Source organism: Ornithorhynchus anatinus, chromosome 9 (assembly GCF_004115215.2).
Source record: "Ornithorhynchus anatinus isolate Pmale09 chromosome 9, mOrnAna1.pri.v4, whole genome shotgun sequence".
Taxonomy (NCBI): Eukaryota; Metazoa; Chordata; class Mammalia; order Monotremata; family Ornithorhynchidae; genus Ornithorhynchus; species Ornithorhynchus anatinus.
In genome coordinates this window covers 21,603,493-21,616,796 of record NC_041736.1, presented here as the reverse complement: position 1 = coordinate 21,616,796, position 13,304 = coordinate 21,603,493, and the positions used below count along the sequence as shown (strand labels likewise).

Here is a 13,304-nt window from a genome sequence, read left to right as displayed (position 1 = left end):
CCTTGTGTGCAGAGCACTGTACTAAACTCTTGAAAGAGGACAATACTTTTCGAACATCTTCAGTGGGCAGATTAATTTTCTGTAGCTGTGACTTTGATTTTCAGAGTGAGTAAATACTGTTTTGAGCAAACGCCCAGAAATCACTACTGTATTCAAGTTTGTGCATGTTACCTTTGCCCCAAATCCTATATATAATCTGACCTTGCAGGCCCTTCAAAATGTAGAAGAAATGAACGCATGAATTTTTAAAAGAGTAGCATTTTTTTAGTCAGCTAAACTAATGCCTCGTCGATATTTCATTTATTTTGATCCTCATCTCAAATAATTTTCTTAATTCCTTATGGATACTCCATCCCGCCTGAGTTTTACTAATAACAATTGTTTTGGGGAAAAAAAAAAATCTCTTTTTTTCATTTGTGACATCCCTCCACATCAGTACCTTGAAGCTTGTAGCGAAAACTACTTTCTAATGCAACCACACAACCATCTAGCCTCCTTCCCGACGTATTTAAATGTCATTAATTGTTAATGTTGTCCCTTCTCGAATTTTAATCATGACCAAGGACAGAATCGAGTTTTCCCATTTGGCAGAGTTCATCAAAGCTTCAGGAGGAATCTTAGGCTTTAAGCTTTGGAGACTTTTCCCCAGTTGTGATGTTAGTGGATTTGTCCTTGTATTGTTTTGTGACTGACACATTCATTGTTTTTTTCTGAACTGCCAACTGTCTGTTGATAATACTGTGGCCTTCTTATAGGACTTCCCCCAGATCGTTTCTACCCTGTGCTTTCTCTAATGTCTTTGCAGTAACGTTGGAACTTGTTGATGTTCTCTTCCTGATTTCAGGCATTCTTTTCAGAAGGCAGCCCCTTCTCCTCAGTTTGCGATTTATCACAGTATACCTGTTTGGGGATTTGCTGCCTAATTGCGAAAACATGCCCCAACCTCTTTGAAAGAACTGCAAGTCAATACTGTGTTCGCTAGATCAATATTTAAACCAGGACTGCATGCTAACACATTTGATGTGGGAGCTATTTATATGTAATATTGTGACACGTGTTCCTGCAGTGATTGATATCATTATAGACTGAACACTGATAATGGTTTACAGCGCTTTTAAAATCCAGATTAACAACCCTCGATTTAAATCAGTATTCTCCTGTCTTAGATGAGGCTGTCATTTAGGATTTGGGAATAAAACGACAGATAAAAAACTGAAATTGTTCCCGCTGAACAATTCTAACTGATGATTGGAATTATTTTAAGTATTATCTCTCATCTTTCATACCATTAGCAAGCTGTCAGCCCTCACTCCAAACTCTATTTTGTTGTCTTCCTCGGGTTTCGAAGGGTTTTACCGTTTTCATTGGCTGTTACAGTAGCAGGTAAATCTCTTCTGTTTGATGTCGGTCTTCACGGGAGATAAGCTGTGCTTCTATCTCATACCCTGCACATTCTAGTCCTGAAGATGTACCGCGTAACACCAGAGTTGAAAATTAAACTGCTTAAGGAAAATGTGGCTATTGTAGGGAAGTGCTGCATCATTTTTTGCACTCCAGAGTTATCAATTGAATATTTTATCATTTACTCTCCAGATGGATCCTGTGCAAAAAGCAGTTATAAACCACACATTTGGAGTGTCCATTCCCCCCAAGAAGAAGCAAGTCATTTCTTGTAATGTATGTCAGCTTCGCTTTAACTCTGATGTGAGTATCACCTTTTCATTGTTCTCTGTGGGATGTCGAGCATGAAGTCTGATTAGTTCCCCAGTAGGGAAAGCTCTTCCCATTGCCATCGCCCAAAATGCAACCTCGAGTTCATACGGGGGACCTTTAGTCCACTACAGCTTCTGGAAAATCAGGCAACACCCTCCCCACCCTCAAATCTTTGTAACTCACACCTCCGCTGCGGGAGCAGCTTTGCCTTATTTCTTCTTACGTCCGATCCCACAAAATGAACTGAACTGTACGTGACTGGAAATATCTCAAGAGAGGAGGAGTGGGAAGGCAGGTTTACCTGGGCTTGTTAGGGGAGGACACGTTACATTGTCATGAATATTTGGGAAACCCTTCACTAGCAAATTTCCTTTCCATGTGTTCTGGAGGATGGCTTAATAAACCCAGGATGAATAGCAGTTGCAGGAGCTGAGTCTCAGTGTTCGGGCAGATGATTTTTCAGTCTTAAAATCTCCTTCCGGAGAAATGAGTGAAAAATGCAAGCAGCGTAGCTTAGTGTAGTCAGAAGGATCTGGGTTCTAATCCTGGCTCCGTCACTTGTCTGCTGTGTGACCTTGGGCAAGTCACCTAAGTTCTCTGGGCCTCAGTTTTCCTGTCTGTAAAATGGAGAGTATGAGCGTGAGCCCCATGTGGGACACGGGACTGTGTCCAAACTGATTTGCTTGTATCTACCCCAGTTCTTAGGACAGTGCCTGGCACAAAGTAAGCATTTAACAAATACTGTTAAAAAAGGGGTGCGTGTGTGTGTGTGGTCTGGGACAGGGGAAGCCCAGGCACAAATGAAGCCCTGAATAGATGAGGAACTTTGGGAGCCCTGCCAGTCAGAAAGCCAGATGCCAACACAGAAACCTTCTAAGTGGTGGTCCCATATTCAGGAAGGTCATTCTTTATCCCTGACAAATCGCAAGTCAGTTAGATCTTGGATTAAGACTGTGAGCCCCATGTGAGACAGGCACGACGTCCAACTTGATTACCTTGTATCCACCGAGCACTTAGTACGGTGTACGGCACACCGTAAGCCCTTAGCAGATAGCATTAAAAAAAAAACCTGATCCTAACTGTGTTTTTGAGGTTCTCTAAATCAAAACACTATTGTTCTTGCAGTGGTCTGAGAAACTGCTTCTAGGGTGAAGTCACAGCTAATGCTCTTGTCTTCTTCCTACTGGTAATGGCTCTGTGGGGTTCAATATCCTGTTCTGTGAACAGATGAGGGTGAAATGTGGTCCAGGGTGCATTTTAGCTTTCAAAGGGCCATTTATCTAGGAATTCTGATGGGAGGGTCAGGGGCTAGGCAGGCCCCGGGGGGAAAGCAGACAGCGACTGGCAGATTCGATTCCTCGGCCGGGGGACGCAGTTGGCAGGCACAGAATGGAATGGTTCCAGGTGGCCTGTGTCCCCTGCGTGGGACGGGGATTCTGTTCGACTTGCTCTCTCTCGCTCTAGACTGTGGGCGGGGATTGTGTCTACCAACTCTTTTGTATCGTACTGTCCCAAGTGCCTAGTACAGTGCTCAAGCTCTCAATAAATACTCTTGCTTAGCTTGTATCTATCGCAGCACAAAGTATAGTGCTTGACGTATAGTAAACACGTACCACATACCATTATTATTATTATTATTTCTGATAATTGTGAAAGGCACGGTCTAACGGTTCAGTTCTGATTCATTCGATCGTATTTATTGAGTGCTTACTGTGTGCAGAGCACTGTACTAAGCGCTTGGGAGAGTCCAGTACAACAATAGACACATTCTCTGCCCACAGGAAGCTTACGGTGTTGCTTTTCTGAATGCACTGATAGCCTTGTGTTCTGCCGAATTCAGCGTTAACCATTTTCTGAATGTGCTGTCTAACAGAGAGGTGACCTCATGCACACAGATGTGTATGAGGGACCCCGCTGTGGTCAAAACTCAAAAAGCTCCAGTGTCCAGAGAGGAGAAATAGATGTTTGACTGCCACCCAGGAGGTCTGCAGTTGGCCGCAAAGCCTCCAGCCAAAGCCCCGACGTGTGACGTGAACATATCCACAGCTTTTAATAGCGGTGATCTAATCCCCACAACCGAGCCCCGAGATGAAGCATTTTTCATTTCAGGGAGTGTTTATTCTTTCCTAATTACCCGATTTACATTTTAATGTAAGAATTAAAATGATGCTCATCCTTATCTCCTTTAATAACATTTCTAAATCAGTGTGAGGCCGAATTGGCCACACTCTTCAGTGTAGAAAATATGTTTATTGAAAAATCCGGGAAACAAATTGGTACGGTAAACAGGCAGAACCCTCCAGCTCCCGAAGTACAAGGGCCATGAAAAAATGTTTTTTGGGGGAAGGCACAATATGTTAAAATTCCAAGCACCCCGCTGTCTATCTTCTCCAACTTTATCATCTTAGTACTACACCGTGGTTGGAAAGCAAGGCTACGGCTCTAGGTACACAACACTATATTATGCAAATGAGCAGGCATTAATCACAAACATTTCCCAAATGAGCCTTTACAAATTAACTCCATTAACTTTGCCAGTGGGCAGCGATCTCAGCCAAAGAATAACCTCCCAGATCATCTTGGAAATGTATCATTTGCCCCAAACTCCATTCCTGTTCCTCTGATTCTCCTCCTCCAGCTAAATAACCCTGGCTGAAAGGAATAAAAACTCATCAGCTTGCCCCAGCAGGATCACAGCTCACGCTAAATCTTCAACAATTTTGAACTCCAAATGCGAATCCTGATCCATCAGTGGCAAGGGCCATTGCCCAAGTCAAAGCAATCAAAGCTTCCAGGGAAATTTTCTCTTCCACATTAATAATAATAATAACAATAATAATAATGATGGTATTTACGCACTTACTATGTGCCAGGCACTGTTCTAAGCGCTGGCCTAGAAACAAGCAAATCGATTTGGACACAATTCCTGTCCCACATGGGGTTCACAGTCTCAGTCACCATTTTATAGATGAGGTAACTGAGGCACAGAGAAGTGAAGCGACTTGTCCAAGGTCACACAGCAGACAAGTGGCAGAACCAGGATTAGAACCGTGACCTTCCGATTCCCAGGCCCGAGCTCTATCCACTACGCCCTGCTGCTTCTCTACAGAAGCATAGAGTTCCGAACCATCCAGTCTCCCAGACTCAATATTTTCAGTGTTCTTTCCGCAACTTCTAAAGAGCTCTAAACTGGTACCGTTAAAATATTTTTTTCCTAGAAAATATCTATTTCCGTTTAGGCAGCCATTCATTCTTAAGAGTGCCGGCAAGACGAGGCGAAGGGGGAGCAATGCTGGAAGACTTGTCTCAGCACAGATTTAACAGCAGGTTGAAACATTTTCCATGGATGGCGTCCATATCTTAATGGTCCCTGTGGATTCGGACTCATTAGCCGGCTAACGATAAGGAGATTTTTCTACTAGTGTTTTTGTCAGCAGTTCCTCACAGAAGAGCAGAAAAACAGGCAGGGATCATCCAGAAAAACAGCAGTCCCTCTAGGCAGCAAGAATGTGCCGATGTTGTAACTAGGCCAATTCATCTCTTATCTTTGCCGCTCCTCCAGTTCTCCTCCCCTCAACCAGAAGCTGGTGGTCGCCTTCCCTTGCCCCTCAACCTGGCAGCCTAGGGTTCCAGGATTGAGGTGAGGTTTACCCTTGGCCTCTGGGTCAGTCATTAAATAGTATTTATCGAGAACTTACCGTGTGCTGCCTCCATTTCATCTCCTTTAATTCTCTCTTTGACACCCTCCAACCTGGCTTCTGCCCCTTCATTCCATAGAAACTGCCCTCTCTAAGATCGCCCAAGACCTCCTTCTTACCGGATCCAACAGCCTCCTCTCCTTCCTAATCCTAATGACAGACCACCACTCTCCCGACCTTCAAAGTCTTATTTTAGGTCAAATCTCCTCCGAGAGGCCTTCCCCAGCTAAACCCTCGTTTCCTCTGTTCCCTCTTCCTTCCCTGTTATCCATCCACTTGGATCTGTACCCCTGAAAGCACTTGATATTCTCCCCACTCTCAGCTCCACAGCACTTATGCACCTATCCATATTTTTTTTTTAAACATCTGTCTCCCCCTCTAGACTGTAAACTCTTTGTGAGCAGGAAACCTGTCTCCCAACTCTGTCGTATTTTATTCTCCCAATTGGTTAATTCAGTGCTCGGCACACAGTAAGTGCTCAATAACTACCATTGCTTGATTGCAGAGCACTAAGTGCTTTTAAGTACAATTCAGTAGAGTTGGTGGGCATGATCCCTGCCCAAGGAACTTAAGTCCAGAGGGGTTGATCACAGTAAGCGCTCGATAAATACCACTGATTGATTGAAAGGAAATCCAAATGAACAGCCTACTCCTACTCCCCATACTATGCTGCCATCCTGTACCTTAAGAAAATGAGAAAAACATGGCTTTTCCCCCCTATAGTACCTGTGGTTTTTACTGAGCATTTGGTGAGGTACTTGGAACTTCCCTTCAGAAGTTCATGCTGTAATGGCAGAGTATTCCATTTTGATTTAACTTGATCTGTGAAGAGCCGTTTGGTCTAGTTAGACGAGCACTGAGCAGGGAGTCAGAAAAACCCAGGTCAGATACCAGGTCTGTTTCAAAGGCATTGCCTCGGGTGAGTCTCTTTGCCTCTCTTTCTTCTGTTAGGTTAGGGAAACACTTCTTCCAGCCCATGCCCCATAGGTAAGTCACTTCACTACTCTGGGACTCAGTTTTCTTATCTCTAAAGTGGGGCTTAAGGCTGTGAGTCCCATGTGGGGCAGGGACTGTGCCCAAACTGATTTGCTTGTATCCACCCCAGCGCTTAGTGCAGTGCCTGGTACATTATCAGCACTTAAATGCCACAATTAGTGTTATATCAGATAAAATTTGGGGTCAGGGTGGGAGTTGACATCTTCAGGGAAACAGAGGTGAGCTGTAAAGCCAGGGGAAGAGATTCATAATGGGAAATGATGTTTGTGAGACAAGATGACTTAGTGGAAAGGGCATGGAACTGAGATTCACTGGGCCTGAGTTCTAATTCTGATGCCATCACTTGCCTGCTGTTTAACCTTGGGTGAGTCACCTAACTTCTCTGTGCCTCAGTTTCCTCATATGTAGAATGGGGATTAAATGCCCATCTTTTCCCTCCTCCCCGCTTAGACTATGAGCATCATGTGGAACAGGAACTGACTAATCTGTATCTGCCCTAGCATTTGTTACAGTGCTTGGCACATAGGAGTGCTCAAATACTACTACTATTATTATTATTATCATTGTTACTACTGTTAGAAGGTCCAGGCCAAGCAGGGTAGGGGAATAAATGATTCATTTGAAAGGACAGCAGGTAAACACATATGCATAATGTGCTAAACACCAGCTATCCGAACCCTCACTCTTTTTTTTTTATGGTATATGAAGCGCTTTACTATGTGCCAAGCCCTTTGCTAAGCATTGGGGTAGTCGCAAACTAATCACATTGGACCCAGTCCGCGTCCCATACAGAGCTCACAGTCTTAATCCCCATTTTACAAATGAGAGAACCGAGAAGTGAAGTGGCTTGCTGAAGGTGATACAGCAGACAAGTGGCAGAGCAAGGATTAGAACCCAGGTCCTTCTGACTCCCAGGCCTGTGCTCTATCCACTAGACCACAATGCTTCATCCTAGCTCCATTTGTACGATTTCAGAGACATGGGTCCTTTGGACAACCATCAGTCTATCGGTCCCATCAGTCTCTCTCTCTCCTGTCAAGCTGTCTCTCTCTCCCATCAGTTTGTGAGTCTTGCTCTCTCTCTCTACCATTCAGGGGTGAACGTGTGCAGCAGACAGTATTGATGCTCACTGTCTTGTCCTGCTTGTCAACTCCACAGATCAAGTCTCAAGTTGTTCCCTACTGTGCCTCTCCTCTCCCATTCTCTGAATTCTCACTCTCTCTCCACTTCCCGGACACATCCTCCCCCCGCCGCCTATGGAGAAGGCTTTTCGCAGTAATATTAGAATATTAAACCTGGCCTATCTTGTCTAAGCAGGCAGACCTGATTCACCTCGGCTTTTTTTTTCTTATGGTATTTAAGAGCTTACTGTGTGCTAGGCGCTGGGCTAGATACAAAATGAGATTGGACATAGTCTCTGTTCCACACAGGGCTCACAATCTAAATCCCCATTTTACAGGTGAGGTACAGAGAAGTGGCTTGCCCAAGGTCATACAGCAGACACGTGGCAGAGTTGGGATTAGAACCCGGGTCCTTCGGACTCCCAGGACCGAGCTGTATCCATTAGGCCACACTGCTTCCTCAAGAGGAGGTGGGTTTACCTCTGCCGGGGGCCCCAGCCCCTTCATAGGTGCCAGCAGAGAGCTCTAGATCTGTGTGGTGCGGGAGGAACAGGCTCAACTCGTTTGCCGTTGGCCACCGGAGGGGTCCTTCGTCTTCCGCTTGCCTAGCAGGGAAAATTCTAATCCTCCACCAGCTTCCATGAGAGACCCAGGCCCCACAAGCGCCTGAAACCCTTCATCTGACAGCCGAATGGTCCCTTTGAGAATTCCAGTGTAAGATTAAAGGGTCTGAAGCCGCATCTCGCAGCCAACAGAGAAGGGGCGTTTGATGGCTAAGGTAGCTGTTTAGCTTCCCTGAAGGATCAGGATGGCTATTGGGAATTAGGCCCCAGTCTTCTGAGAGATTTTATCAGTGCAAAATTGACTGATTGGCTTCTTGCGTTTTGCTGATTGAGATGGAGTCCTTCTCCTTTCCCAAGCCTCTTCTCTCTTTCGATCTGCCTCCACGGCCTTCCTCCTCCCCCCATTCTCCACTTCCCAAACATATTTAGGGATGCTTTCTCTTGCCACCCCTACCCAAACTGCTTATGTATATATCTTCAGACTCAGTTGCTTCCCCTAACTATATTTTTTAATGTCTGTCAGTCCTGCTAGATGGTTCATTCAGTTCATTCGGTAGTATTTATTGAGTGCTTCATCTATGTGCAGAGCACTCTACTAAGCACTTGGGAGAATACAGTATAACAGACACGTTCCTCACCCACAGTGAGCTTACAGTCTGGGGGCGGGGAGACAGACATCAATACAAATAAATAAATTACAGATATGTACATAAATGCTGTGGGGATGGGAAGGGGAAAGAAAAAAAGGAGCAAGTCAGGGCAGAAGGGAGTGGGACAAGAGGAAAGGTGGGGCTTAATCCGGGAAGACTTCTTGAGGGAGATGTGCTTTCAATAAGGCTTTGAAGGAGGGGGAAAGTAATTGTCGGATTTGAGGAGGGAGAGCGTTCCAAGACAGAGGCAGGATATGGGCTAGGAGTCGGCGGCGAGGCAGACGAGATCGAGGCACAGTGAGAAGCTTAGCATTAGAGGAGCAAAGTGTGCAGGCTGAGTCGTCCTAGAGTAGTGAGGTGAGGTAGGAGGGGGCAAGGTGGTAGACTGCTTTAAAGCCAATGGTGAGGAGTTTTTGTTTGATGCAGAGGTGGATGGGCAACCGCTGGGAGATTTTTGAGGAGTGGGGTGACATGTCTTGAATGTTTTTGTAGAATAATGATCCGGGCAGCAGAGTGAAGTATGGACTGAAGTGGGGAGAAACAGGAGGCTAGGAGTTCAGCGAGGAGGCTGATGCAGTAATCTAGGCAGGATGGGATGTGTGGTTGTATTAACAAGGTAGCAGTTTGGATAGAGAGGAAAGGGGGGATTTTAGCAATGTCGTGAAGGTGGGATCGACAGGATTTAGTGATAGATCGAATATGTGGGTTGAATGACAGAGAGGAGTCACGGATAATGCTGTTACATAAGTGCTATGGGGCTGAGGGAGGGGTGAATAAAGGGATCAAGGGAGTGGAAGAAAAGGAAATGAGGACTTAGGGAAAGCCTCTTGGAAGAGATGTGCTTTCAATAAGCGATTTGGCTTTTACTTTAACCATCAGATCAAAAGTATTTATTGAGCACCTTCTGTGTAGAGCACTGTACTAGATGCTTGAGAAGCAACCTGGTCTACTGGAAAGAGCGTAGGACCGGGAATCAGAGGCTCTGGGTTCTAATCCCTGCTCTACCCGTTGCCTGCTGTGACCTTGGGCAAGTCACTTATCTTCCCTGGGCTTCAGTTTCATCATCTGTAAAATGAGGATTCAGAAGCTGTTCTCTAAGTAGGTTAGACTGTGAGCCCCATCTGGAACAGGGACTGTTGTGACCTGATTATCTTGTATCTGCCCCAGCTCTTAGTACGGGTGCTTGGCACATAATGCTTAACCAATACCATTGTCTTTATTTTGATTGAGAGAGTAAGCATACAATAGAATAATAGTCATGATTTCCACACTCAAGGAGCCAGATAAACTTTATTCTCAGGCTCATTAAATTACTTCCTTGGCTTTGCTGTCAGTAGAACTTAAAAAGATGTACTTATCAGCATTTGAAGAAACGCTCAAATAATTTCATTTGACAGTTGGGATTAGTGGTGGAAGTAGTTCACCCAATTTGGATTAATGAAAGGATTATTTCCCCCACACCTCCCTTGCTCTAGAGTAATAGATTCCCTTCTCTCTACCTCACCCTTTTCATGGTATTTGTTAAGCGCTTACTATGTGCTGGGCACTGGACGAAGGGCTGGGGTCGATAAAGCCAATCAGGTGGAACACAGTCCCCGTCCCACTTGGCTTTCAGTCTTAATCCCTATTTTACAGGCGAGGCACAGAGAAGTTAAGTGTCTTGCCCAAGGTCACCCAGCAGTCTAGTGGCAGACGGAGGAGTAGAACCTAGGTCCTTATGACTCCCAGGCCCTTGCTGTATCCACTAGGCCACACTGCTTCTCTACCCCTAGATAAACAGTTGCTCCATTCTTTAGATGGCCTACCCTTCAAATGACTTTTTAAGAATTAATGGTAGTGAAAGTTAAAGACAAGATTTTCAGAGAGTCCAGTTATGGCCTCAGAAGACTGACCAGGGATTAAGAAACCTTTTTAGGGGAAAGAAACAAATCTCAGAAGTCAGGATGAAAGATGAGCTTATTGTGTGAGGTGACCTCTTAACATCCTAAAAGGGCTGGTGAAGGCCCTACTTAAATTTAATTTGGTAATTGCTGATTAATTAAATCGATATCACAGTGATAATCATCTTACTGTTGCTTTGGTATCTGAAAAGCCAGTTGCAAAGGTTTAAAAAGCATCTTAACCTCAGAGAAATAATTCAAAACATGGATAACTGAAATTTTGGAAGGCCAGCCAATTCTGTTGAATAAAAAAAGATAGAAAGGAAGGAATCAATAGCATAAAATGGAAATCTAGAAAACTATAGCCTGCTTTTGTCTAACATTTTACATTTTCCCCATAAATAAGACTATTTATATTGATTCTTAGGTTTGGAGGGTAGTGAAGCAGATAGAAGGTAATTAAAAGCATAAATCTCAGGAGCTTGGGAAGGTAATTCTCTGCTTTGTAGACAGAGCTGACAAAATGATGAACATCTTTAGCTTCAACATGACAGAAATATTGTGTGATTATAGGGTGCAGGGACATAACGCACTAAAAGTTCGGTTCAATAGCAGCTATTTAACAAAGGTTTTAACTAAGTTTGGTGAGATTTCTGAAGGATGTAGCGGATACTTATTAAAAGGCTCATTTTCAACGCGTTGCTCTAAACTGAACTGAGATTTCCAATATTAATTTCAACAGTACCCTATTTTAAATGAATATCTATAGAAACTGCTATATGTTTTAAATAGACATGACAGGGAAGAGCAAGAACTTTGGTAAAACATGGTTTAAAAAAACCTCATTATATCCTCATGACAATGGAAATGTGAACATTCTGATTTGAAAGGGTTTAGGCATTTCTCTGTTTTTGGGGGAAAAAGGGCTTTTAAGCATTTTTGAGAGAGAGAGAGAGACATGGAGAAAACACCACCCAGCTCTACAAACACCAAACATAACAACAATGTAGGATACAGTCTCCCTCTCTCCCTCCCCTCCCCTTCGCCAAATTAGTGGTGTCTTCGAAGAATAACCACATATATCTTTAAATGTCAGTCCACATCATTCACTTATACTTCTGAAGTCCACCTAAAACTTACAAACTCCTCAGCTCCTTAATCATTTAGTCTATTAAAATATTTTTGATAAAATCTGTCACTACAAATATGAACTCCAAAGTATCAACCCTTATGAAGAAGGGTACATGTAAGGTGTTACTTTGAAAGGTAATCACCACCCCAGCCAGCATAAAAAAATTGTCCGTTAAACTTCTCCATGTTCTAGTTAGTGATAAGCTCTAGTTTCAGGCGCGGTCATCAAAATGACTATGATCTTAAAAAAAAGTCTGTGTATTTTATTTTGCCCCTATGTGTGTGTTGCTAGCCATGACAAAAGAGCACATTGCTTATGAAGCCAGAGAAGGACCCTCAATTTTTAAAATCTCGGCCTACATCAGCAATGTTTTTTTTTTCCCCAAAGGCTCTCCTACCAAGAAATGTTTTGGGCTCCATGGTTGTGGGGTTTTTTAAAAAGGTTTGTGTATTTTTCTTCTTTGCTTGGCAGGGAATTCCTTTTTTAGAATTGGCCAAAGGGTGTTTCATAACAATAGAGTAATATTTCACTTGCTTGGTATGAGCTTGGCTGAGAAGAATTCACTCAGTGTTTAATCAAGATCCAGCTAGAATTTCCTACCAGCGCACCTGTATGTTATCTAGATAGAGGCCTGCTTAAAGTTTTAGCTCATACTTCTCTTGGGGATGTTTAGTTTTTTATAACTTGTCTTTTGTTAAATGAGTTTATGCAATTATATCTTTAGTTTTTTATGCTCATAAAGCCAAGCCTCTTCAGCCAGAAATCGAGTTATTTTTGTAAAAGCAGTGCCTACTTGGAAAATGGTTTGATACTAGTGAGAGAGAGTTTATATAAACAGATTGTATCAAATGAATTCAGTTCCTTACAGAATCATAGGGATAGAAAGGACAAGGTGAGGTCATTTTTTCTATCTCCCTACCCTTGGGCAGACATGAAGATCAGAATGGACTATACTAGCTGTCTGCAAAATACTTACAAGACCCTCTTTTACCGTAGCAAATTTTGGGGTCCTCTAAAGGTCAGAAATTTTAGGGTTTAGCAGATTTCAAAGGAGCAAAGCTTTCAAGCAAGGCTTTAAGAGCCTTGGGATCTTCCCAATCTTTGAAATCAGTGGTACAGAAGAGAGAGATGAGTTTCCCATCCAAAGGAAAGTTCACAATTAGGGAGATCCTCCATACAATCCTTTGAAGCCTTGAAAAATTAAATATCGGACCAAAACGTGAAGAAAGGGGCCTTTCACACCAATGTTGAAGTCCATGCATATTACACTTAAGGCCGTGAGAGATGGGTCGCACCTCAACCCCAGAAAATGCAACGCCTTTTTTTTTTTTATAAATGGTTTTTAAGTGCTTACTATGCGCCAGTCGCTAAGCACTGGCGTAGATACAAATTAATCAGGTTGGGCACAGTCCCTGTTCCACATTGGACTCACAGTTTTAATTCCCGTTTTACAGATGAGGTAACTGAGGCACAGAAAAGTTAAGTGACTTGCCGAAGGTCACGCAGGAAACAAGTGACAGAGTTGGGATTAGAACCCAGGCCCAAGCTCTA

At 43.6% G+C, this 13,304-nt stretch overlaps 1 protein-coding gene across 4 annotated transcripts in view; it reads left to right on the top strand.

Annotated features, from left to right (window-relative positions):
• The window catches only part of ZNF385B (zinc finger protein 385B), a 197,580-nt gene that overhangs the window by 144,001 nt on the left and 40,275 nt on the right, over nucleotides 1–13,304 (top strand). For 3 of the 4 annotated variants that reach the window (XM_029072393.2, XM_039913060.1, XM_007671290.3), the window contains one exon: nucleotides 1,594–1,704. The exons of the other annotated variant lie outside the window; for it this stretch is intronic. In XM_029072393.2, coding sequence (XP_028928226.1) covers nucleotides 1,594–1,704 — 111 coding nt within the window. The remainder of the gene's footprint in view (nucleotides 1–1,593; nucleotides 1,705–13,304) is intronic. 4 annotated transcript variants of the gene reach the window in all.